Here is a 25,104-nt window from a genome sequence, read left to right on the forward strand (position 1 = left end):
CCAATAACGCCAATGTTGCAAACAGACTGGTTCAGCCTTAGAGACTGTTTGAGAGGCTTTGACAGAGTAGACATAAAGAGTGCATTTCCAATTGTGGGGATGAGAAAAAAACTAGAGGCCATCAATCTAAGATAGTTACCAAAAAATTACACAGGAAATTCAAAAGAAACATCATCCAGAGCGATAGAAATACGGAACTGCCTACCACAGGGGGTGGTTGAGAGAACTGGTATAGATGCATTTAAGAGAGGGTAGGTAAGCAGAAGAGGAAGAAAGGAATAGAGGGCTACGATAATATGAGTTGGATGAGGCAAAACAGGAGAAGGGTGGAGTGGAGCCCAATAGACAGCATGGATTGGTTGGACCAAATAGCCATTTTCGGTGCTGTATACTCAATGTAATTCTATGGATAGAAATGTGGAATTCGATCCTTAAAACACAAGTAAAACTCCTGGAATCCTAGGTAATACAGATATATTCCGTCACCTTAAATCAGTGGCCCAGCCATAACAACTTATCAGAAACTATACAAGCAAATTGGTGTGACATATTTAGTGCAATAGGTTCACTATACTCACTCCAGGAACTGAATACAACCATTGGACAAATACCTTCTGTAACTGTTGCAAGCCCTCTTCTGTTTTAATACAGGATTGTTCAACATTGTAATCGATCCGATCCAAAATGGTTCCCTGAAAATGAATACGCAGAGTGAGGCAGCTGCACAGTTAATGAAAAGCTCTTAACATCACACTAAAGAGATCCCTCCCCATCAGAGCTTCTTGCAGCAAATATACTATCCTGGCCAACAGGAAGTGCCGCTGAACTGCTCCACTGCTACAAGGACTTGTGCACCAGACCAGCTGAATGCCAGCTCTCAAGCTGCGATAGGCTGAAAAAGTGGGAATGGGGCAGAAAAAGGATGGGCAACTTGGAGTGGAACAATGGTTCTCTGTAGAACTGATTTTGGCAGCAGTATCTTGCCGATGCTCTTTGCTGTTCAATTGGGCTTCCTGACATCAGAGTAAGCCAATTGAGGAGGTCCCCTTTTTTCAAGGAGGAAGCTTAACCTCTGCTCACTGCCTCTCCCCTATCGAGATTCAGTGGTGTACAAAATAAGGAATGTGGTTTACTATGGAGACGGCAGGGATTGAGGTGGGAGGTGAGCAAGGATGCTGGAGTGAGCTAAAAACTGAAAAGTACTGAGGTTAAACAGGTGCACATACACATGGCTCCTTCCTTCTGGTAGCATAGCTAGGAAAGGATCTTATCTTTATGTATGACACTTCCACAAAACCACCCCACCTGTTCCACTATCATGCTGGCCAGCTCTCTGAAGATTTCATTCAAGTCTGAGATTGACTGCACAATTTGTCGGATCTCCTTCTCTCGTTCTTCCACCAACAGAGTGTTCTCTTCCACCAACAACAACTGATCGTTTGTAAAACCCTGTGAGTGCAACAGAAAAAAAAAGGCCTTCTCACATACCCTCAACACTTCATCAAATTACAATCACATACAGGGTACAATGGGACAATTTACTAAATTATACACACACCCTTGTTATGTTCTTGAGAGGTGGGCATCAATGGGAAAGCTGGTATTTATTGCCTAGTTGCCCTTAATTGAGTGACTTGCTAGGCCACTTCACAGGAAAGTGTAATCAACCATATAGGCCAGACCAGGTAGGGCAGCAGGTTTCCTTCCCTAAAGGCCATTAGAGATCAAGGTAAGCTCTTACAACAAACTGACAGCTTCATGGTTATTTTTACTGATATCAGCTTTATACTTCCAGATTTTTTCTCTTAAACGGAATTCAAATTCATAAAATGTTATAATGGGATTTGAACTGTTCTTTGGATCATCAGTCAACACCTCTGGATTACTAGCCCAGTAACATAACCACTACACTATCAAAATGCAGATTGAGGGCTGAAGCCCACAGTGCAGGGCACCACCAAGGCTACAAACACAAACAGTCAGAAAGATTGTGGTGCCCCCATTATACGGCTGTCAGTCACAACCCTCCTTTTCATGGCAGTTCCTGATTTTCATACTTATGTTTCAATGGTAAATGCGTCATAACAATCAAAATGCTTAGCCCTGAGCAGTGCTGCACTCCCACCTCCTTGTACAAAGTTACAACAGTCCCTGCTACTTAAAATTATCCAGATTTAAAATGGGCAGTTGCTTATTTCAGCCACAAAGTGATATCCATTAACAAATTTGCATTAACCTCAATTTCAAAGTTGGTAGCTATAGCACCTTAAATGCTCTGTTTGTTTTGGGAAGAAACAGCAGTGCTTATTCACTAGTTCACACCTCATTAATATGCACTGGACACAGAACAAACATAAGTAAATTAGTAAACAACATCTTGTAAAAGTTCAATTATCTTTGTGTATTTAAAACCTTCTAATTCGCTTCTAAGTAGACTGGGGTTACAGTTTGTACAAAGCACTGGCTGCAGTTCTAACACAGTGAGTTGCATTGCATGCAGTCTTATTTAGTTAATTCAATAGTGACCCTGAAATAGAGCTGCCATGTTATACTGGCCATCACCTATGGCGGGCAAATCTCATTCGCACCAACACATCCCATCATAAGCAATGGGGACTTTGCCACTAAAGCGAGTGGGGCCAGATAACACAAATATGTTTGATCGGTATCTCTGTAGCACGCTGCCAATGATCAGTGTACCCACCTTGTCATAAAGGTTGTTGTCTTCACCATCATCCATTAGTGGCACCGACGTGTCAAAAAAGTGTTTGGATCTTTCCTCTCGATTCTTCAGGCCTATTACAAAAAACAAAAATCCTGTAAATGGAAGGGAGCAATCATGCAGAACATAAATAAAACATAGAATTTTTTTAGCCCCTTCACTGATTCAAGACAAGGTCATATTTAGCAGGGTTAAAATAAAAAATAAAGAGCTCCAGTACTCCTTCAGAGCCCACTCTAAATATCCCCCTGCTCCCCTTCAACTGCTGAATCTTGCTGGGATATAGGTGCCAGTAGCCCGCAATTCCTCGCCAATTTCCATGTGTATGGTTGGACAGTGAATGTCAATAGACAAGAGTGAATCATAGTCATGCCACATCCTGCCTTTGCTTACAAAAGCAAAATACAGCAAATGCTGGAAATCTGAAATAAGAACAGAAAATACAGGAAATACTCAGCAGGTCAAGCAGCATCTGATGAAAGGTTACTGACCTGAAATGCTAAATCTGTTTCTCTATCCACAGATGCTGCCTGGCCTGCTGAGCATTTCCAACACTTTGTTTTGATTCCTGTCTTTGCTTGTCTTGTACACTTCACAGAAGAGTTGCTGGACAGTGATGAGGAGTGCAAATCCTGGCTGATTTCCCCCCCTGTTTAGTCCCAGGGCACTGGGTAATTACGAGATTTCACCATGAAGGTAAATCTGCAGGTACATATCACCTTACACCAGGTGATGAGAGTTTCTTTCAAGGATATCAAGTTTGTATGTGCACATTAGTTAAAACACAGAAACTGTTAAGAGGGCTTAAAAACACCATATATGTTGTCCCTGAGGATTTATTTTAAAATCTTCAGGTATGCACATGGGATCCTGGGTTTTACAAACAGGGGCACAAAGTAACAAAGTAAGAAAGCTATGCTAAACATTTATAAATCACTGGTTAGGCCTCTGGCCACCACATTTTAGGAAAGATATCAAAGCTTTAAAGAGGGTGAAGAGCAGATTTACCAGAATGTGTGGAGATTCAAGAACATGAGAAATAGGAGCAAGAAGCTGGGATTGTTCTCCCTGTGGCATAGAATTTTAAGGGCGATTTAATAAGTGTTCAAAATTATGAGGGTTTTTGATAAAGTAAATGAGAAACTGACTCTTCTGGCAGGAAGCTCAGTAACTAGAGGAAACGGATTTAAGATAATTTGCAAGAAAAACAGATGAAATTTCTTTTTACACGGAGTTATAGAATACACTGCCTGAAAGGGTGATGGAAGCAGATTCAATAATAACCATCAAAAGGATATATACTGTGTCATGGAATCTGCGGTCTGCAGGACCCATGGGGAAACATGTGAGCTTTTGTCTGAACAGATGTCTTGTTGAATGTTCTGTTGTTAGGCGCGCGACCCTGGTTGCAAAGCTTGTTTTTTTTTTTAAAACAGATCGAGTGTTACTGGAACAGACTGTGAGAAACCCAGACAGACTGTCCGAACAGAAACAGAAGCAAAAACATCAGGTTTCTGGGGAATTTGAAACTGGTTGGAAACAGATTTAAAAAAGATACAGAGCTATCGGAGATCAGATGGCGGGAGGGTACAATGCAGGCAGTTTAAAGTTAAGGCTGGATCCAGGTGATGCTTCTGTTACTTAAGAGAGCTGATCAACCAGACCCAGCTATATAGTACACAGGGTTGTCACTGAAGGGCTCAGATAAAGGTAGTACTGGTGGATTCACGCCATCAAGCCTGTCGTGAGCAGAGCTGAGAAGGTTCTGGAAAAGTGCACCATTTTGGGTGAAGACCACACCCATGAAGTTCAGGATTGAAGGGGAACTGTTGTCAAATGAGAATCGCTGGCTGCATCTTAGAAGAAAGGAACTGGGGATCTACCTGAGGAAGTTCACAGCTTTGAAGAACTTTGTGGCTGTAATGAGTGTCATATACACAGAGTGGACTGCCCAGTAAATCCATGAGATCTATCTTTGTTGTATCTGATAGTTAAGGTGTAATTTGCAATCTATACAAACTGTGATTTGTGTGTTAATTCATGTTTAATTTATGTTGATTTTGGTTTAATTGTTAAAATTAAAAAAGTTATAAAAGTTATGAATGCTAGACTTTGTAACATGATTCTGTTTTAAAAAGTGTGATTTTTAAAAGTTTAAGATGGTCAGAGGTCAGGTGACCTCACATCCATTCTGTTAAAGACAGGACAACAAAGATCCAAGTAGAGAGACTTTTTTTGAAATAAAGAGACTGCAGGGGTATAACAGCTGAAGAACAATGGGTTTCACCCTCTCAGACTTTTGGATTGTAAACAAAGAGTCAGTGATTCTACACATGGCAGCTGCTAATACCTGGAAACAATCAAAGTCTGGGTGGCTCTGCTGAAGCCAGACGCCTGGACTTTGTATATTAAAAAATGACAATGAGCTATTGACTTTGGATTCCAAATAAATTTAATATATTTTCTGAAGGCAGGCACGCTGGAAGAGAGGAAATCAGCAGTTGCTGCCTCATAACAGGGTGTAAGAAAGGAAGACAACCAGCTGCTATAGTCTCAAGGGAGAGGGAGCACCTGCTCTGAGAAAACTGTGAAGATTTGAACCTGATTTGAAAGTTGATGTTTGCAGAGAAGTAAAAGACCAGCAGGATCACCAGGAATTGCCTTATTCACAGACGTCCAGGTCAAAAGTTCTTGCAGAAGTGAGCGAAGAGGACATTTACTTTGAGAAAGGTCTGGGAGATCCAACCCATTGCAACTGGGAGGAGATTGGGACTTCTAACCACAAAGAATTTGTCATGAAAGAGTACTGTGTAATGTAGAAGTGTGGTGTGAGGCTTTCAAGTGTTTTAACAAGTAAAGAAAATACCTTTCTTTGTAGTTTGGGGTATCAGCTACTTACAAAGTAGTATTTAGTTAATGGGGATTTCTTTTAGTTCAGTTGTTATAATAAAAAGTCTTAAAATGTGAAATCTTGTCATGTAATTCTTTAAATTGGACTGGGGTTCATATCTCATATTTTAACATTAACAGTCTCGCTGAGGTCAAAGCAAAATCTTACCCCTTTGTTTTTCTATTTGGGGTTTTTCGGTAAGTTCGGTTCTTTAGGTTTGTTGATCTTCACGGAGATCGTAACAACTTGAAGAGGAGAAATTTTCAGGGAGATGACCAATAGAGGGGCAGTGTAAATAATTGGATAGCTGTTTCAAACAGTCGACACAGGCACGCTGGGCCGAATGGCCTTCTGTACTATAAGATTCTATGATTCAGTGTAGGAAGATCTTATACACCAAAGCAGACTGACTGAATGTTTACAGTAATATTTTTCCTGCTCGTCAACTGTCAGGGCTAACATAATCTGAGTCAGTTTTGAGTTTGAAGGCAACATTTGGCCCTGCCCCCATCCATGAGCCATTACCCATCAATATAAACCTTTTAATGTCCTAGAGAGCACTGCTCGTATCTTTACAGATAGGTGGCCAATGGGACCTAAAAAAAAAGCATTGCGATTAAAGTGTTTCCCCTTCCTTGGCTGCTTACGTTTGAGATAGCTGGACTGGGCATGTCGAAAGTTGGTCGACAATTCTTGAAGAGCTTGTGCTAGAGAGGAGACGACGTTTCGGAGGACCCGTTCTTCCTGCTCAGTGCAGCTGCGCCATTTGCTCTGCAAGCTTTGCACTGACCGCTGACACCTATGGAACATCTGAAGGGAAAGGGAAGCAATTAGGGCATCCAATCCACCTCTTAGCACTGCATTAAATGCTTTAAACGAGGAGAAATTTGTCATTGCACGGAAATGTAGCTATTGTGTGAATCTAGAATAGATTTGCTTTAACTAAACCCTGGCTCTCTTACTGAAGAATGAGTTGGTAGCTAAAGGTGAAGATTTTAATTATGCATATTTGGTATACATCTGCACACCGCATGTTAGCGTGCCTCTCTTGGTGTCACTTTTCATCGGGGCTGTCTGCTGCATCATCAGTGGAAGAGCTGCAGAAACCCTGTAAAAACAGTATAAATACCATTTCTCCGAGTTTTTCTGTAGCCAAAGTTATCAGAGACAGACCCCAGCAGAAATTCACCCCCTCCCATATTCGTGCTGGTGTTCTGCATCTGGGCAGGTTGCACAGGATATAACCTGACTGCAATCATATTGTCACAGCTTAACATTATTTTAAAGCGATTAGCTCTTCGACTCCTCCAGTTAAGGCCATGTTGTGGTACAGTTCAACAGGTGCTAGTTGCCTGCTGAACTGTGCCCATTTCAACACACTCTTTATTGAAGACAAGTTTTGCTTACAGTGAAGAGCATGTTAGTTGGCAATGCAGAGCCTCCTGTGGCCGCAAGTGCAACTCTGCAATGATCGTGCTTCTAAACAGTGGTTTAAAGCATTGAGGGTGAGCAGGAGCTGAGAAGCCGAGAGATTTGAAGTATATATATCTCCCTACAAAATCTGACATTTCATAATTCATATACACTTATGAATGAATAGCTAGCTGGCTGCAAGGCAGTAAGCAGAGCAAGGTAGCTCTTCAGAGTGGCAGAAGATGGAAAGTGGGACCACTGTTGTTCACAATTTATATTAATGTTTTAGACTTTGAAATCAAAAACACAATTTCTAAATTTGTGTGCGGGGGGGAGGGGTGGGGAGGGGTGGGGAGGGGAGGGATAGTGCAGGGGATAGTCAATATTGAGGAGGACTGCAAAAAATTACAAGAAATGTTAATAAACTTGCAGAATGGGCATGTAATTGGCAGATGAATTTCACCACAGATAAAAGTGAGGTATTACATTTTGGTAAGAAAAATGAGGTCATATATCACTTGGAAAATAAGAAATTAAATGGGCGAGAGGAATAAAGGCATCTGGGGGTATAAATAGATAAATCACTAAAAGTAGTGATGAAGGTTAACAAAGCCGTAAAAAGAGCAAACAAGAACTCTGTTTTATTCCTAGAGGGATAAAATTGAAAAGTACAGAAGTTATGCTAAACTTATATCGAACAATAGTAAGACCACACTTGGAGTACTGTGTACAGTTCTGGTTGCCATATCACACAAATGATATAGAGCACTGGAAAAGGTGTTAAAAATGATTTACAAGGATAAAGAAATGCAATGTCATACCCATCAGGAAAGGATGAATAGGCTAGGTCTCTTTTCTCTAGAAAAGGGAAAGCTAAGGGATGATCCAATAGAGGGCTTTAAAATCATGCAATGCCACATGTGGGGAAGAGCAAAACTGGAGGCCATCTGTATAAGATAGTCACCAGGAAATCCAATAGGGAATTCAGAAGAAAGTTCTTTACCCAAAGAGTGGTGAGAATGTAGAATTCACTACCACATGGAGTAGTTGAGGTGAATAGTATAGACACACTTAAGGGGAATCTGGTTAAATAGACGGGGGAGAAATCAGTAGGATGTGTTAGAGTGAGATGAAATAAATAAAGTGGGAGAAAGCTCATGTGAAGCATTAACACTTTCATAGGCCTGCTGGTCAAATACCCTGTTTCTATGCTGTAGATTCAAGGTACATCTGCCACTGTTTGGCATTTTGGTAATTGAGACAGTGAGCTTTGCAGGATTGTCTAGCAACACAGATATATGCAGCAGAGAGTACACAAGGTGCACATCTACTGTACAAATGAAATAAGCCACACAGAGTTTAAACTGGGCATGGGCATATGGACTACAAAAACTAGCTGTCAAAGCGCCTGCAGAAGTCAACAATATTGAAGTAGTGTTCATACATTCTGTTAAAAGGGAGATATATATATATAGCAACCTGACAAACAGGTGTGTTAAAGTGGGATTAGAGCTGGTGGTTCAAGTGCAGAAAAATATTAGGGCAGCCTATCGGCTGAGTGGCCTGTAACATTCTATGGTTGGTTCCCGACTAAAGCAGAGGCCAAATAATACTCGCCCTTCTGACCCCCAGGTCTCTCCACTCCATTAATGCTTCCTTAGTGCAGAGGTATTCCAGACCTGTGTTATTTCCTGTGTGGTGATTTCTATAGCATGCTCCTCCTCACTGCTGTCATCCAGTGTCGGCCGGTTCAGGTATTTGTCGTGTAAACTGGCCAGCTCCTTCATCTTCTGTTTTATTCTGGTGATATCAAACTGAATCTGAAGAGAGAAAGTGAGAGAATAAAAAACATAACACCTCAATAAACAACCCACCTCAATGACACATGATGTCTTGATGTTCCCTGACAGACTTGACACATGCACTTTGACCTCTCCAAACAGAATTCCGCCCTGCTATCGTGCGGAAACGGCCCTTATCAATGTCCCAAATTACAGCCTATGTGACTGTGACAAAGGTAAACTATCCCACCTCATCCTTCTTGATCTGTCTGCAGCCTTTGACACATTAACCACACCATCCTCCTCCAATGCCTCTCCCCATTATCCAGTTGAGTGGGACTGCTCTTGCCTGGTTCAATTCTTATCTATCCAGTTGCAGCCAGCGAATCACCTGCAATAACTTCCCTTCCTACTCCCACACCATTGCCTCTGGAGTCCCCCAAGGATCTATCCCTGACCCTCTCCCATTCCTCATCTACATGCTGCCCCTCAAAGACACTATCCAAAAACATGCCAAGTTCCAGATGTACACTAACAACAACCAGCTCTACCTCACCACCACCTCTCGACACCTCTACTGTCTATGATTTGTCAAACTGCATGTCTGATATACAGTATTGGACAAGTAGAAAGTTCTTCCAATTTACTGTTAAGAAGGCCATTGACCTTTGGCTCCTGCCACAATCTTTGTTCCCTCACCATCAATTCCATCCCTCATTGGCCACTGCCTGAAGCTGAACAAGAAAGTTTGCAACCTTGGGTGTTCTATCTGACCCCGAGCTCAGCTTCTGACCCAATATCCTCTCCATCATCAAGATCACCTATTTCAACCACCATGGCACAGTGGCGCAGTGGTTAGCACCGCAGCCTCACAGCTCCAGGGACCCGGGTTCGATTCCGGGTACTGCCTGTGTGGAGTTTGCAAGTTCTCCCTGTGTCTGCGTGGGTTTTCTCCGGGTGCTCCGGTTTCCTCCCACAAGCCAAAAGACTTGCAGGTTGATAGGTAAATTGGCCATTATAAATTGTCACTAGTATAGGTAGGTGGTAGGGAAATATAGGGCTGGGACTGTGAAGGGATGTTTGGTAGGAATATGGGATTAGTGTAGGATTAGTATAAATGGGTGGTTGATGTTCGGCACAGACTCGGTGGGCCGAAGGGCCTGTTTCAGTGCTGTATCTCTAATCTAATCAAATGATATCATTTGTCTCCATCTCTGCCTCTGCCCGTCTGCTGCTGAAACCTTCATCGTGCTTTGAACACATCCAGACATGACTATCTGAATGTCCCCCTCGCTGGCCTCCCATCGTTCACTCTCCGTAAGCTTTAACTCATCCAAAACTCTGCTGCCCATATCCTGACTTGTACCATGTCCCAGTCCCCTGTCATGCCTGTGCTCACTGACCAACATTGGCACCAGCCAGGTCTTGTATTTAAAATTTTCATCCTAGTGTTCAAATCCCTTCATGGTCCCAACCCTTCCCTCTTTCTATAACTTCCTCCAATGCTACATCTCTCTAAACTCTGTGTTCTTCTAATTCTGGCCTCATGCATCCTCGACTTTCATCACTCACATCACTGGCAGCCATGCCTTCATCTGCCTAGGACCTAAGCTGTGGAATTCCCTCCCTAAATTCTCCACTTTCCAGCCTCTTTGCCCTCCTTGAAGTTGTTCCTTAAAACCTACCTCTTTGACCAAGTTTTTGGTCACCTGACTTAACACCACTCCGTGTCAATTTCTGTCTGATAACACCCCTGTGATGCACCTTGGGAAACTTTATCTGTTAAAGGTGATATAAAAATGCAAGTTGTTGTTAACCACAGGGAGTCTCATCATTCCCACATGGAACCCTATGTCCAGCACTCGCTCATTACAGGGCGTCTCCCCATTTTCTGGCAGAGAACCCACCTCCCCTCCCCCCACACCAACTGATAGGAGGGTAAAGGAGAGACTTCCAGACAGAATTCGATTTTAGGGAGCCTCCCCAACTCCCTGATAGAGTCTCCCTCCTCCAAGACCTACAGCTGATTATAGGAAAGCCTCCACTTTCTGGCCACCATACCTCCCCACCACCCCCAGGCTCACCCCTCACTATCAGACACCCACTCATTAAAGGGAACCTGAACACTCCCTAAATATTAAATGTACAGGACCCTGAACACCTACCTAACTTTCCCAGTAAAATCCCAAACCCGCAGAGGCTGCATCACCCAGAGAGAGACAAGCTAGTCACTGACCTGTTCCACTCCATCCACCCATTTCGGAGGCAGTTTCTTGGTGACGCCAATTGCAGCTTCTGGATCCAGGCTGATCCCAGACACCAATGCCATGCGATCATCAGCAATCTGGCAATAAGACAAATACACAATTAGTGTACTCCTCCCAAACAGCAGGCAAACACCAACAACGCTTTCGGGCTGCACATCTCCTGATACTCAGACGTACCAGCCTGTGTGGAATTATTACTTGGGTCCTTTAACGTGGCCCTACCTGTGTCAATGCTTCTTCTGGTATCAAAACAAATAGATTAAAAAAAGTTTAATTTAACATCTGACGTTACCTGCCCACAAAAGCTGCTAAAGCTTTGCAATGTAGTTTCCCCAAATACAGAATCTCTGCTGTGCAACCTTTTCTTGTTTTGGAGACAAAGTATATGGTGGGGTGTGGGGCCCAGACAAAGGTTCAGGCTTCATTGGTTGGACACATTCTGCCACAATATTTCAGCTGTGCTTATTTACAAAGGAAAGTGTCTGCTACAGCTCTCAAAATGCACATCCTGAGAAACTGTCCTATTCGAGAGGGGTAGACAGCTGTTAGTTGGGTGGATGGGAGACAGCTTGGTTAATGGCACACTCAAAGGTGTACCATTACATTAGGAAATAATCTGGGACATCATTCTTCAATTTATCTCCAACCATGTTTCAATTCATTGACACAATCGCACCAAGTACAGATTGCCTAAATGCCTGGAACACTGAGACTCATCACCTGACCCCCACCTGCATGGATACAGCTCAAAATGATGCTGCTGCCACCCCCCCCCCCCCCCCCCCAGAAACCCCAAGGCTGTGACCACACACGTGCCACCTGCTCCTCCCACCCCCCCTACCCCAAACCACTGGAGATGGAAGGTGGTATCTTTTTCACTGGAGCAGTCACAATCCCAGTCACCCGCCCATTCTGTCCATGAAACTTGTCCCTCTGCTACAGTAGTTCTTAAACTGGGGTTCACAGGCCCCTGGAGGTCTATGGAGACTTTCCAGAGGGTCCACAAAATAATGTGAACGTGCTTACAGAGCAGGGTGGGCAACCATCCAGGGCGCCGAGGTCAAGAGTAAGCAAATAAGTAGCAGCCAGAGATGGGCTTGGTGTGAGTGCAGCAAACATCACACCAAGGATAAACAGACTCTGCAGTAAGCAGGCACACCCATCTCACAGGTATCAGTAAGTAAATACCTGTTTTCTTAAAAGTATTACTAAAACATTATATGCAGCACTTTCACATTGAGTACTATATAGTATTATAATTTAGATGGGAGTGGGATCCAAATTCACTAATCCATTTGAAAAGGCCTCCTTCAACCAAAAAAGTTTGAGATCCACTACACCATCTCCCCTATTTTAGAATCCAGTTGTGCTGTAAACACCCTTAATGATTATTTCAAACCATTTTTGAAGTTTTTCAGTGAAGAAGTTCTCAATATATGAATTGTAGGTTTTACTAATTAATCTTTGGTGCCACTTTCCTCACTTAATATTCTAGATTTATCTCTCTACCATTTAATACAATTTAGATCCACCATACCCAATTACCTTCTCTCTGGACTGGAGAGATTAAGCTCTTGTCTTTCTTCAACACTCAACTCACTTTACACTGGGGTGTATTCCCTCTCTGCACCCTTTCCAATGTCTGTATATATTATAGTATGGTAAGCAGAACTGAATCCACCACTCCAAGTGTGGACAAGCTAGCACACCATACAGCTGCAGTGTCACCTCCAGAGACTTCACCACCAGCTGACCAGTCCAGCAAAATATCTTTGCATGTCTAGACAGAAAGTGTGAAGGGTCTACCATTACCTCATAGGTTCCATTCAAAAGCTCCCTCTACCAACTTAATCTCTACCAACTTAATCCCATTCACTGTCTACTCTGCTCAAGCATCATTCTGTCCACAAGGGTCAAAATAAAGATCCTATTAAAATATTCAGCACTCTCAACAGTCTGAGACATAATGCAGTACAGAAAACAGCCATTACACAATTAGGTTTCTTTAAATGAAAGACGCAGCAGCAAACATGTTATATTAGGCGCCCTGCAACACTCAAATTTAATCCTAGAAAAGAAACAATCAAAAGTTGATACAATTTCAGCAAAAAGATGTGTGGGAAGGATGCACAACCTGTATCGGTTGCAGCATTCAGGTGCCATCTCTCAGATCATCAAACATGGGTCACTAATATTAGGGAACATTATTTGACAGGAGATGCTTTACGTTTCTGAAGGAAGAAGGCGTGGGAGGAAAATCAGTAAGAGAGGGATAATGGTATTGACCAGCCTCTGATGGAATGGAGAGAGCTGGGGCTGAGCAGTTACCCAAAGTCAGAGAGAGTGAGTGGACACAGGTCACACTGGAGAGGATCACCAGGAAAAGATTCAGTGAGACCACGAAAGGTTTTAAAAACAAGGGCAAAGCTGTGGAATTTGTCATAATGAGAGACGGGGGTACCTGTGGAACTCAGCAAAAGCAGGGGTAACAGGTGTTTGGGACTTCATACAGGACAGGACTTTGGATGCAGAACTCTGCAGTGAAGCCCAGGGGATGCTTCCTGGGGCAGCATTCAAGAAATCAGAAGGTGCAACATTGAGCATATGGACTTGGGTTTCAACAAAATAGGGCAAAAGTGGGCAATGTTTAGATGCGAATAAGTGTTGGTAACTCGCCAGATGGAAAAGAACGTTGCAAATTCAGGGCCAAGCAGAACACAGTGGTGCATTCCAAACATTTGACCTCACTGTATTAAATAAATCAACCTGAAACCATGTTGTAAGGTATCAGACAACACTGGGCAACTTCTGCGTATAAATATAGTAAACTCCAATTAACCGTCTATTTTCCAGAGATTTGGTGGGGTAATGTTTCATATCAAAGACATTACTGTCAATAGTGAGTGTTTTAGTGTCTTGAAATCCAGGATAGGCCATTTAGGAATTCCTGTTAAGTATGAATTTTCAACACAGGATTAAACTGGGCACTAGCACCAAAAGCTTCACCCTTTGCAGTTTATGAATGATAAATTGGACAGTACCTCATCCAACTCCTGCAGCGATTGGTAGCATCCATCAAACCCCAGCCAACCAGGGAGACCAGAACAGAGGAAACAGACACAGGTGGTCAGATCAGACAGCGAGTAAAAAAAAACACACAACAGACAGCAGATTAACAGAAACCAGCATCCCCAGTAAGGACTGTAACCATGTGTCAGTGCAGTCACACTGGAAAAAAGCAGCCAGTTCACTTTACCTGGAGAAAAGAAAACTATACTGCATGACAATATTAACCTTGAGACTTTCATTATTCCCATCTTATTTACAATGCAGAGAAGGGAGGAAGGAACACTTCTAATGAGGGTAGAATAATTAAACTATGGAATGTAATTGAGGAATCTGGTTGAGAAGGGTTACTGAACCGGTGTAAACTAGGTGAATTCATCTGCAGAATGAAAGCTGGGATACCAGCTTAATAATTTATCACTGCATCAGTAGATGCTCCCAGACAGACTCACTGGCAGCATCTGCTACATGAAAAAGACTTGCATTTATACAGCACCTTATTACTTCTCTCAAACATCCCAAAGTACTTCACTAACATTGAATTACAATTACTATCATATGGACAAATGCTATACTCATCCAGCAAACATTAAGACCCTACATACAGCACAAGTAACCCACTTAATCTATTTTTTGATGTCACTGGCTGAATGAGACATGTTAGCCTTAACATCCTATGTTCCTCCGCCATCATCTGAAAGAAAGCAATTCCGACAGTGCAGCTCTCCCTCAGCACTACACTAAAGTATCAGCCTAAATTGTGTTGCATTGAGGATGTTAAGCATTCAAGAGTTATGTTTTCTCAAATGGAGAGGTTCTCTAGTTATGATAGTCTGGATCCTCATGCAATGTTAGACAATCTTTGTCAGAATGTCAATGTACAAATGGGACTCTCAAATGATCAGGAGAGATTTATTGATGTCAGTCTCTCTGTACCAGTCAGTGCAGTTCACTGCCACACTTAGCAACCCTTCATGAATTTTACACTCCCTCAAATTCCTAACCCAAACTCTACGTTTCTCTAACCCTGACCTCTTGTGCAAACAACCACCCACATCACTTCTCTCCACAACAGGCAGCCTTATCTTTTGCTTCATAATCTAAATCCCTCCATTATCCCGTCCACCACACTTTCTTCCTGTCAGACCCTCCTTAAAATCCACCTCTCTAACCAAGCTTTTGGTCACCCTTCTTACATATCTCCTTCTTTGGCTTGGCAGAAATATTGTTCATTACACATTTTTATTTTATTTTATTTAGAGATACAGTACTGAAACAGGCCCTTCGGCCCACCGAGTCTGTGCCGACCAACAACCACCCATTTATACTAACCCTACAGTAATCCCATATTCCCGACCACCTCCACTAGGGGCAATTTACAACAGCCAATTTACCTATCACCTGCAAGTCTTTGGCTGTGGGAGAAAACCGGAGCACCCGGAGGAAACCCACACGGTCACAGGGAGAACTTGCAAACTCCGCACAGGCAGTACCCAGAATCGAACCCGGGTCCCTGGAGCTGTGAGGCTGCGGTGCTAACCACTGCGCCGCCCTTGACAACTGGACGTTGGAAGTGCATTGCAATGCTTTTCAAAGTAAAGGCATTAATCAAGCGCAACTTGTTGCTTCGGATATTTAAAATGTTTAATAATGTCCCACAGATACATCGCTCAACTCTGTCCCGAAACCCTCCCTCAAAATTCAAATGGATCACCATTTTGGAAGTAAACCTGTAGTTTCATCTTAAAAAGAGAAAAGCTATCACTGTAACAAAATGGATTGACCCAAGATCTCCAATTGCTTATGTAGAATTTTACAACTGACAGGAAACAGCACTGCAACACGCTATCAGCCTTGCCTCAGAATAAAGTGATAATTGTTCACACCCCCACCTCTGGAAACTTGAGCACAAATTCTGGACTGACTCCAGTGCAGAGCTTCCTCACTACTGCATTATCAGAGGCGCAGTCTTTCTGATGAGACACTAACCTGAGGCCTCATCTAACCCTCTCAGGTGGGCATAAGAAGGTCCCATGGTACGATATGAAGAGCAGCAAGAGAGTTTTCCCAGTGCCCGAGTCAACATTTATGTTCAACCAGCACAACTAAAAGCAAGTTAATTATCTCATTGCCGTTTGGGGGAAGGTACTGTGTGAAAATTTGCTTCCACATTTCCTACATTACAATAGTGACTACACTTCCAAAGTACTTCATTGGCTGTGAAGCACTATGGCTGTCTTGTGGTTGTGAAAGGCACTATATAAATGCAAGTCTTCCTTTGAAGCTTCTTTGATTTTCTCTCAGATACTTAAGAACATAATGTGACACAGTAATGCAAAAGAAATAAACAGATAATACAAGATTGCACAGAACTTTGTACAATGCACATTTCCATGAAACTATCTTGGTAACCATGCAAACAGCAACATGAACACATAGCCACAGTCCTCTTCATTAAATGGTGAAAGGGCAAAATTAGGGGTCAAATTTCAAAGGAAAAAGCATCCTGTCTTCTTCACATTTACTGGATCACCAATCACAATCGTGAGACCTTGTGATTAATAGATCACTGTATTTTGATTGGCTAACACAAGCAGACTCTTGGAGGACTGTTCTCTATTAGAATCTCAGAGACTTTTATATTGCCCCCTGCTCATTAGAGCTTGATGCTGGGGAATGGAAAAACTTCCTGTTTCAGATATGTAGCATCAACTATTCCCAGTCAATCACAGCACTGGTTAACTGCAAAGTAAAACTCCCTTTACACAGCCCCAATGTGCCTTACTCCAACGCTAGAAGCCCCAACTACACATTTTCCCTCTTTACCCCAACCTTCCCATTCACACTAGCCATCCAATGGCCTCTCTAAATGAAGCAGCCAATTCAGGGGAAGTTTGTGCCATGGATTCTTGCCCATTAGGAAATGGATAGAGTCTGTCCCAAACACATTTCAAGTAGGGCCTGGCAATTCACCAGAGGAGACTTGCAGCTCATTAGTCTATTTAAATCAAGCACAAGAGCACACACAAAACAGTCACAACGTACAGTGACAAAATCCAAGCACAAACACACATATATTCCACAATGTGCACTGATTAAACCCAGCACAAAGACACACTGTACATTCCACAACTTACAAATGACAGACAGCGCACAAGACACACCAAAATGTAGTGATTCAACCACATAACTAATCCACTCTGCATTTTCCACAATGTACAGTGATTAAACCCCAGCAGTGATAATTCTTTCTAAATCTCTCCCCATTAACTTTAAATCAGAATAAAGTATTTTAAACACAATAGAATATTGCAGACATTAACAAGATAAAAGCATCAATAACAATTTGTCCCCTCAGAACTTTTACATTACATTTCTCCTTCCTGAATAATTTTGAGAGGTTAACAGCAACCTGGGATGGCACCAGGACTTTATAGCATTAGACCTGATCAGTAGAGTTCAGTGAATAATCACAGAGAGCAAAAATCCTGCTAAACTTCTCTTCCTGACCCAAGATACCTTGGTCAATTTAGATTTCCCAATGCTATTGCTCTGTTGTACTTCAATACACAACAAATGCTCAATTTTACAATCACTTGTCAAGTCAGCATTTGGTAATTGTTACGAATGGATATTAATTTTACTAATACAGCAGGTTCATGGGATAGGGTGAACAGAGCAGCAAGGAGGATTCTGGGCAGGTTACAGAGGTCATGGGCACAGGCCCCAGGCAGGTTACACAGGTCACGGGCACAGGCCCCAGGCAGGTTACACAGGTCACGGGCACAGGCCCCGGGCAAGTTACACAGGTCACGGGCACAGGCCCCGGGCAAGTTACACAGGTCACGGGCACAGGCCCCGGGCAAGTTACACAGGTCATGGGCACAGGCCCCGGGCAAGTTACACAGGTCATGGGCACAGGCCCCGGGCAAGTTACACAGGTCACGGGCACAGGCCCCGGGCAAGTTACACGGGTAGGAGCCAATGGATAATAGCACAGATTCAAGCCAGGTTCTAACCCTGAGCTTAATACTGCACTGACACCTGTTTGCAGCTAAGGCAGAACAATATTGGTATAATATCCCCACTTATACTGTGATAAACACTGAGCTAATTCATAGCAAATATTAGGGAAGGCGGCAAAATAAAATCAGCCAGGATCCCACCCTAACAGCAACCCACGTGCCAATATTTTTCCCTCAACCACCATCACCGAAACAGATCATCTGGTCATCGTCACAGTGCAGTTTGCAGGAGCTTGCTGTGCACAAATTGGCTGCCAAGTTTCCTACATTACAATGGTGACGACTGTTCAGAAGTATTTCATTGGCTGTAAAGTGCTTTGCAAAGTCCTGAGGTCGTGAAGGGAGCTTTTTAATGCAAGTCTTTCTTTCTTTGAAGCCAGCTATAGGGATTCCCCTGTAAAACAATACTATACATAATCTCTATATTATAAAAAATGATATAGAGGCACGGGAGAAGGTCCATAAAAGGTTTAGTAGAATGATACCAAAACGATGAAGTTATACCTATCATGAAAAATTGAACAGGCTCGGGGGGGGGGGCTCTTTTCTCAAGGAAAGAGATGGACGGGTGAGGGCTTCAAGATTATGCAAGGGTTTGATAGGGCAAACCTAGAGAAGATGCTTCCACTTGCAGGCAAGACCAGAACTAGGGGCCATAAATGTAAGATAATCATTAATAAATCCAATAGTGAATACAAGAGAAAACTTTTTTTTTTACCCAGAGTGGTTTGAACGTGGAACTCTTTAGCATAGACAGTAGCTGAGGCGAACAGCGTCCAAGGGAAGCTCGATAAACATGAGAGAAAGGAATAGAGGGATACATTCATGGGGTTAAATGAAGAGGGTGGAGGATCGTGGGGAGCACAAACACCTGCATGGACCAGTTGGCCAAATGCCTGTTTCTGTGCTGCAAATACTTTGCAAAATGTTTGGCACCATTAAAGCCAACATGAGATCTGTGTGTTGGAGCAGGCCAACATCCACCTAAGGTCCGTACAAAGATAGTTAAATATTCCTAAATGGATTGTTACCCTGTAGCTTTGAGGCAATGTATGTTGACGGGTCTATAGCTACTATTTCCCTCTCCCTACCACCCCCCCCGCCCCCCCCCCCCACACCACTCAGACAACTGATTTCTTTGAAAGCAACAGGCAGTGCAAATTAAGCAAAGAAACATCATATTTTGCCTTGAGCAATCGAGAAAGTGATGCGACTAGCATCCATTCTAATTTTATTACGAAACTTATTGCAAGCAATTCAACCTGCAGAAAGTCAGTTTCCAATTCATTTGACTGCAAGAGCAAGTGAACTGATCATGTTTATCAAAGCTTATCTGAATTAGCTGGACTTTCTAGCATACCATGGGTGGATCATTCTCTTGCACTGCATCAGTTAATACTGCGTAGAAACATGTGATCATTCTCTGACTTAAGTTACATATTCTCAACTGTTCAGGTACACAGTGCCTATTGTAATTCCTCATCCACTTCCACTGTCAACAGTTTGGATGCTCCTCCTACCCCAAGCCATCAAGCATAACCCTAACCTCTGGGTGATGGTGGCTCCAACACCAAGCATAATGCCAAATTTGAGAATGCCTGACTGGGCTGATGCCAACCTGACTAATAGTAGTGCCATGCTAGGCCCCCACTGCCAAGAATGAGGCACATCAATTTTGTCATGAACATTGATTTCTAACTGTTGCTGGAGCGAGGAAATGACTTGTTAAACAGATCAGCCATACATACTACAGACACTGAAGTTTAGAAAGCGCATTCCAGGGCCTGCTAAGGAGGATACAATACACAAGGGCCAGGACTGGTTAGATCAGCTGGTCACATGACTAACTGGTTGCTCCAGTTTTTTAAACTAGCCACAGAGAGTCCGAACTCAAAAAGACTGCTCCTGGACTGAAGATCTCTCCTATATCTGTTCCCACTCTTTCTCACAAGCCTCTGAATCCACTGAAGCCACATGAACACCAAGAGAGAAAAGTCTCCTACAGCGAATAAGATTTAAGAATACTGGGCCCCAACGAAAAGCAAGATCTACCTATAATCAAGGATTCTACAGTGAGCTCAAAGAACCGTAACAAAAACTGTTCAGATATTGCCTCAAACCTATCCACTTTATTTTTTTTCTTCTGCTCTTTTCTGTCTCTATTTGCATGCGTGTATCGCATATGCGCGCTAGCGTGGGCGCAACCGAATTCGAATTTAAGTTCAAGTTTAATAAATTTCAACTTACCTTCTTTAAACCCAAGAAAACCTGTTTGTGCTGGTTTCTTTGCCTCATAATTGGAAAGCGCTGAACAAGGATTCACCAAGGGGGAGCTAAAATCACTGTTTAAAATAAAACACTTTTACGGTAAGACCAGGTGAAGGCTGAGAGGGACCCCTAGACCTTTTTCTCACCGGGTCGTAACAGTAGGCTCTCTGGCATAACTCCAAACCTGCATAGTTTAGCCAAAAGGCAAGTGTACAGACACAAATCCCAAGAAACCATATAGAGCACAAATTGAAATATTAGGGATTACCTCCAAATTTGCCATTTCTGTTTCATAATATGGAAAACTGATTAAGCTCTAGTAACCCTCAATTTAATTCAGCTATGCTCTCCCCACTAACAACCTGCCATATTAAATAAGTGCAAACAAAGGATGTTCTCACACCAACAGAGAATTAACTGGCTCCTCATTTTATTCTGCACTACGAATCATGCAATGACACGCACAATGTCATCAAGCCAACTGCAAAAGTGCCAGTTTAATGGCTTAAAGAGTGACACACCACACACACTGGATAGGCTGCCAATTATAAATCAACTGCTCCAAACACCCAGAAAATAAAGGTGAGCAGAAACTTTTTGTTTACTGTTTGACACAATATTTCCATGTAAACTTAATGGAGATAACTTTAGATAATAAAGCCACCAGTGGATGTCCTGTAGAATTACTGGGGTCTGGCTTATGGTTGTTAATCTGGGATCTGTCCCTTGAAGGCCCAAGTGCTCCCTGCAGCTACTTGTAAATTCCCCGGGCAGTCACAGCTTGTACATTACACACCCAGTTGCATTTACAAGGTGTTGAGTGGGCAGGTTCCAACACCAGTTCCCACAAACGGAAATACAAAATCAGCAGATTTGCTCAAACTTACATCACAAGTTAGCCATTGCAAAAACAGCATTAAACTGCTAAACATGTGGGCGTTTCCAAAACAAATGCCGAGAACCAATGTTATTTCTGACTGTGTATATATTTATATAATCCCAATGCCCTGAACCTGCAGATAATTATGTTTACATTTAATAATCGAAGTGCCCTAAGCCTGAGGATAATTATATTTCTATATAATAATCCTAGTGTCCTGAGCCTGAGGATAATGGGCTAATGCCCTGGGGATGCAAGTACAAATTCCACCATGGCAGCTGATGGAATTTAAATTCAATTAAATTAAAAATCTAGAATTGAAAGCCAGTCTCAGTTTCATGGTACTGTTACTATCATCAATTGCCATAAAACCCCATTTGGTTCACTATGTCCTTCAGGGAAGGAAATCTGCTGTCCCTACCTGGTCTGGCCGACATGTGACTCCAGAGCCACAGCAAAGTAGTTGACTCTTAACTACCCTCTGAAATGGTCTCCTAGCAAGCCACTAAGGTGTGAAGGGCAATTAAGGATGGGAAACAAATGCTGGCCTTGCCAGTGACACCCACATCCCATTATGGAATAAAAAAAACATTTCTGTATAATAGTCCCAGTGCTCTGAGCCCGAGGATAATTGTTTTTCTATAAGATAAGGCTGAAGCATTTCCAGCAATCTTCAACCAGAAGTGCCGAGTTGATGATCCATCTCGGCCTCCTCCTGAAGTCCCAAGCATCACAGATGCCAGTTTTCAGCCAATTTGATTCACTCCATGTGACATCAAGAAACGACTGAAGGCATTGGATACTGCAAAGGCTATGGGTCCTAACAATATTCCGGCAATAGTACTGAGGTCCTGTGCTCCAGAACTTGCCACACCCCTAGCCAAGCTGTTCCAGTACAGCTACAACACTGGCATCTACCCGGTAATGTGGAAAATTGCCCAGATATGCCCTGTACATAAAAAGCAGAACAAATCCAACCCGGCCAACTACCGCCCCACCAGTTTACTCTCAACCATCAGTAAAGCAATGGAAGGTGTTATCGACAGCGCTATCAAGTGACACTTGCTTAGCCAAACCTGCTCAGTGACGCTCAGTTTGGGTTCCACCAGGGCCAGTCAGCTCCTGACCTCATTACAGCCTTGGTTCAAACATGGGCAAAAGAGCTGAACTCAAGAGGTGAGGTGAGAGTGCCTGCCCTTGACATCAAGGACCGCTAGCAAAACTGGAGTCAATGGGAATCGGGGGAAAACTCTCTACTGGTTGGAGTCATACCTAACGCAAAGGAAGATGGTTGTGGTTGTTGGAAGTCAATCATCTCAGCTCCAGGACATCACTGCAGGAGTTCCTCAGAGTAGTATCCTAGGTCCAACCATCTTCAGCTGCATCATCAATAACCTTCCTTCAATCATAAGGTCAGAAGTGGGGATGTTTGCTGCTGATTGCACAATGTTCAGCACCATTCATGACTCCTCAGATACTAATATGGAGTAAAAAAGTAGTAAAAGGAAGGATGACGCCAATTAGCGACCAAAAAGGGGATTTACACATGGTGGAAGGCGGCATGGCTGAGGTACTAAATGTGTAGAACAAAGAAGAAAGAACACTACTGCACAGGAACAGGCCATTTGGCCCTCCAAGCCTGCGCCGATCTTGATGCCTGCCTAAACTAACACCTTCTGCACTTCCGGGCCCATATCCCTCTATTCCCTTCTTATTCATATATTTGTCAAGATGTCTCTTAAACGTCGCTATCGTATCTGCTTCCACCACCTCCCCTGGCAGCAAGTTCCAGGCACTCACCACCCTCTGTGTAAAGAACTTGCCTCGCACATCCCCTCTAAGCTTTGCCCCTCGCACCTTAAACCTACGTCCCCTAGTAACTGACTCTCCCACCCTGGGAAAAAGCTTCTGACTATCCACTCTGTCCATGCCGCTCATAACTTTGTAAACCTCTATCATGTCGCCCCTCCACCTCCGTCGTTCCAGTGAAAACAATCTGAGTTTATCCAGCCTCTCCTCATAGCTAATGCCCTCCAGACCAGGCAACATCCTGGTAAACCTCCTCTGTACCCTCTCCAAAGCCTCCACGTCTTTCTGGTAGTGTGGCGACCAGAATTGCACGCAATATTCGAAGTGTGGCCTAACTAAGGTTCTGTACAGCTGCAACATGACTTGCCAATTTTTATACTCTATGCCCCGACCGATGAAGGCAAGCATGCCGTATGCCTTCTTGACTACCTTATCCACCTGCATTGCCACTTTCAGTGACCTGTGGACCTGTACGCCCAGATCTCTCTGCCTGTCAATACTCCTAAGGGTTCTGTCATTTACTGTATACCTCCCACCTGCATTAAACCTTCCAAAATGCATTACCTCACATTTGTCCAGATTAAACTCCATCTGCCATTTCTCCGCCCAAGTCTCCAACCGATCTATATCCTGCTGTATCCTCTGACAATCCTCATCATTATCCGCAACTCCACCAACCTTTGTGTCGTCCGCAAACTTACTAATCAGACCAGCTACATTTTCCTCCAAATCATTTATATATACTACAAACAGCAAACGTCCCAGCACTGATCCCTGCGGAACACCACTAGTCACATCCCTCCATTCAGAAAACCACCCATCCACTGATACCCTCTGTCTTCTATGACCGAGCCAGTTTTGTATCCATCTTGCCAGCTCACCTCTGATCCCGTGTGACGTCACATTTTGTACCAGTCTGCCATGCGGGACCTTGTCAAAGGCTTTTCTAAAGTCCATATAGATAACATCCACTGCCCTTCCTTCATCAATCATCTTCGTCACTTGCTCAAAAAACCCAAATCAAATTAGTAAGACACGACCTCTCCTTCACAAAACCATGATGTCTCTCGCTAATAAGTTCGTTTGTTTCCAAATGGGAGTAAATCCTGTCCCGAATAATCCTCTCTAAGTTTCCCTACCACTGACGCAAGGTCCACCGGCCTATAATTTCCTGGATTACCCTTGCCACCCTTCTTAAACAAAGGCATAACATTGGCTATTCTTCAGTCTTCTGGGACCTCACCTGTAGCCAATGAGGATGCAAAGATTTCTGTCAAGGCCCCAACAATTTCTTCCCTTGCCTCTCTCAGTATTCTAGGGTAGATCCCATCAGGCCCTGGGGACTTATCTATCTTAATGCTTTGCAAGACACCCAACACCTCCTCCTTTTTGATAATGAGATGACTGAGACTATCTGCACTCCCTTCCCTAGGCTCATCATCCACCAAGTCCTTCTCTTTGGTGAATACTGATGCAAAGTACTCACTTAGCACCTCGCCCATTTCCTCTTGCTCCACACATAGATTCCCATCTCTGTCCTTGAGTGGGCCAACCCTTTCCCTGGTTACCCTCTTGCTCTTTGTATATGTATAAAAAGCCTTGGGATTTTCCTTAATCTTTGCATCTGTCTTTACAAAGGAAGATGCTGAGAGGTGGTAGTTGAGATGCTGGATGGGCAAAAAATTGATAGAGAAGGGATTAGAAATTCTAGCTGTACTTAAAGTTGATATGTCACCAGGACTGGATGGGATGCATTCGAGAATACTTATGTATAAATTGCAGAAACACTGGCAATAATCTTCCAATCCTCCTTCAAAACAGAGGTGGTGCCAGAGGACTGGAGAACTGAAAATCCTACAACCTTGCTCAGAAAAGGGTGTAAGGATAAGCCCGCAACTACAGGCCAGTTAGTTTAACCTTAGTAGTGAAAAAGTTTTTAGAAATGATAATCTGGGACAAAATTAAGTTTGGACAAATGTGGAT

At 43.1% G+C, this 25,104-nt stretch overlaps 1 protein-coding gene across 3 annotated transcripts in view; it reads right to left on the reverse strand.

Annotated features, from left to right (window-relative positions):
- stx16 (syntaxin 16) overlaps positions 1-25,104 on the reverse strand; it is a 41,107-nt gene that overhangs the window by 7,257 nt on the left and 8,746 nt on the right. For 2 of the 3 annotated variants that reach the window (XM_068048051.1, XM_068048052.1), the window contains exons 2-7: positions 11,043-11,150; positions 8,705-8,845; positions 6,260-6,422; positions 2,705-2,796; positions 1,306-1,449; positions 612-692 (exon numbers count right to left, since the gene is read on the reverse strand). In XM_068048051.1, the coding sequence (XP_067904152.1) occupies positions 612-692; positions 1,306-1,449; positions 2,705-2,796; positions 6,260-6,422; positions 8,705-8,845; positions 11,043-11,150 (729 nt within the window). Of the gene's footprint in view, positions 1-611; positions 693-1,305; positions 1,450-2,704; positions 2,797-6,259; positions 6,423-8,704; positions 8,846-11,042; positions 11,151-14,114; positions 14,136-25,104 lie in introns of those variants that run through there. The other variant, XM_068048053.1, reaches the window with a different exon arrangement.

This window comes from Heterodontus francisci, chromosome 16 (genome assembly GCF_036365525.1).
Source record: "Heterodontus francisci isolate sHetFra1 chromosome 16, sHetFra1.hap1, whole genome shotgun sequence".
Classification (NCBI taxonomy): Eukaryota; Metazoa; Chordata; class Chondrichthyes; order Heterodontiformes; family Heterodontidae; genus Heterodontus; species Heterodontus francisci.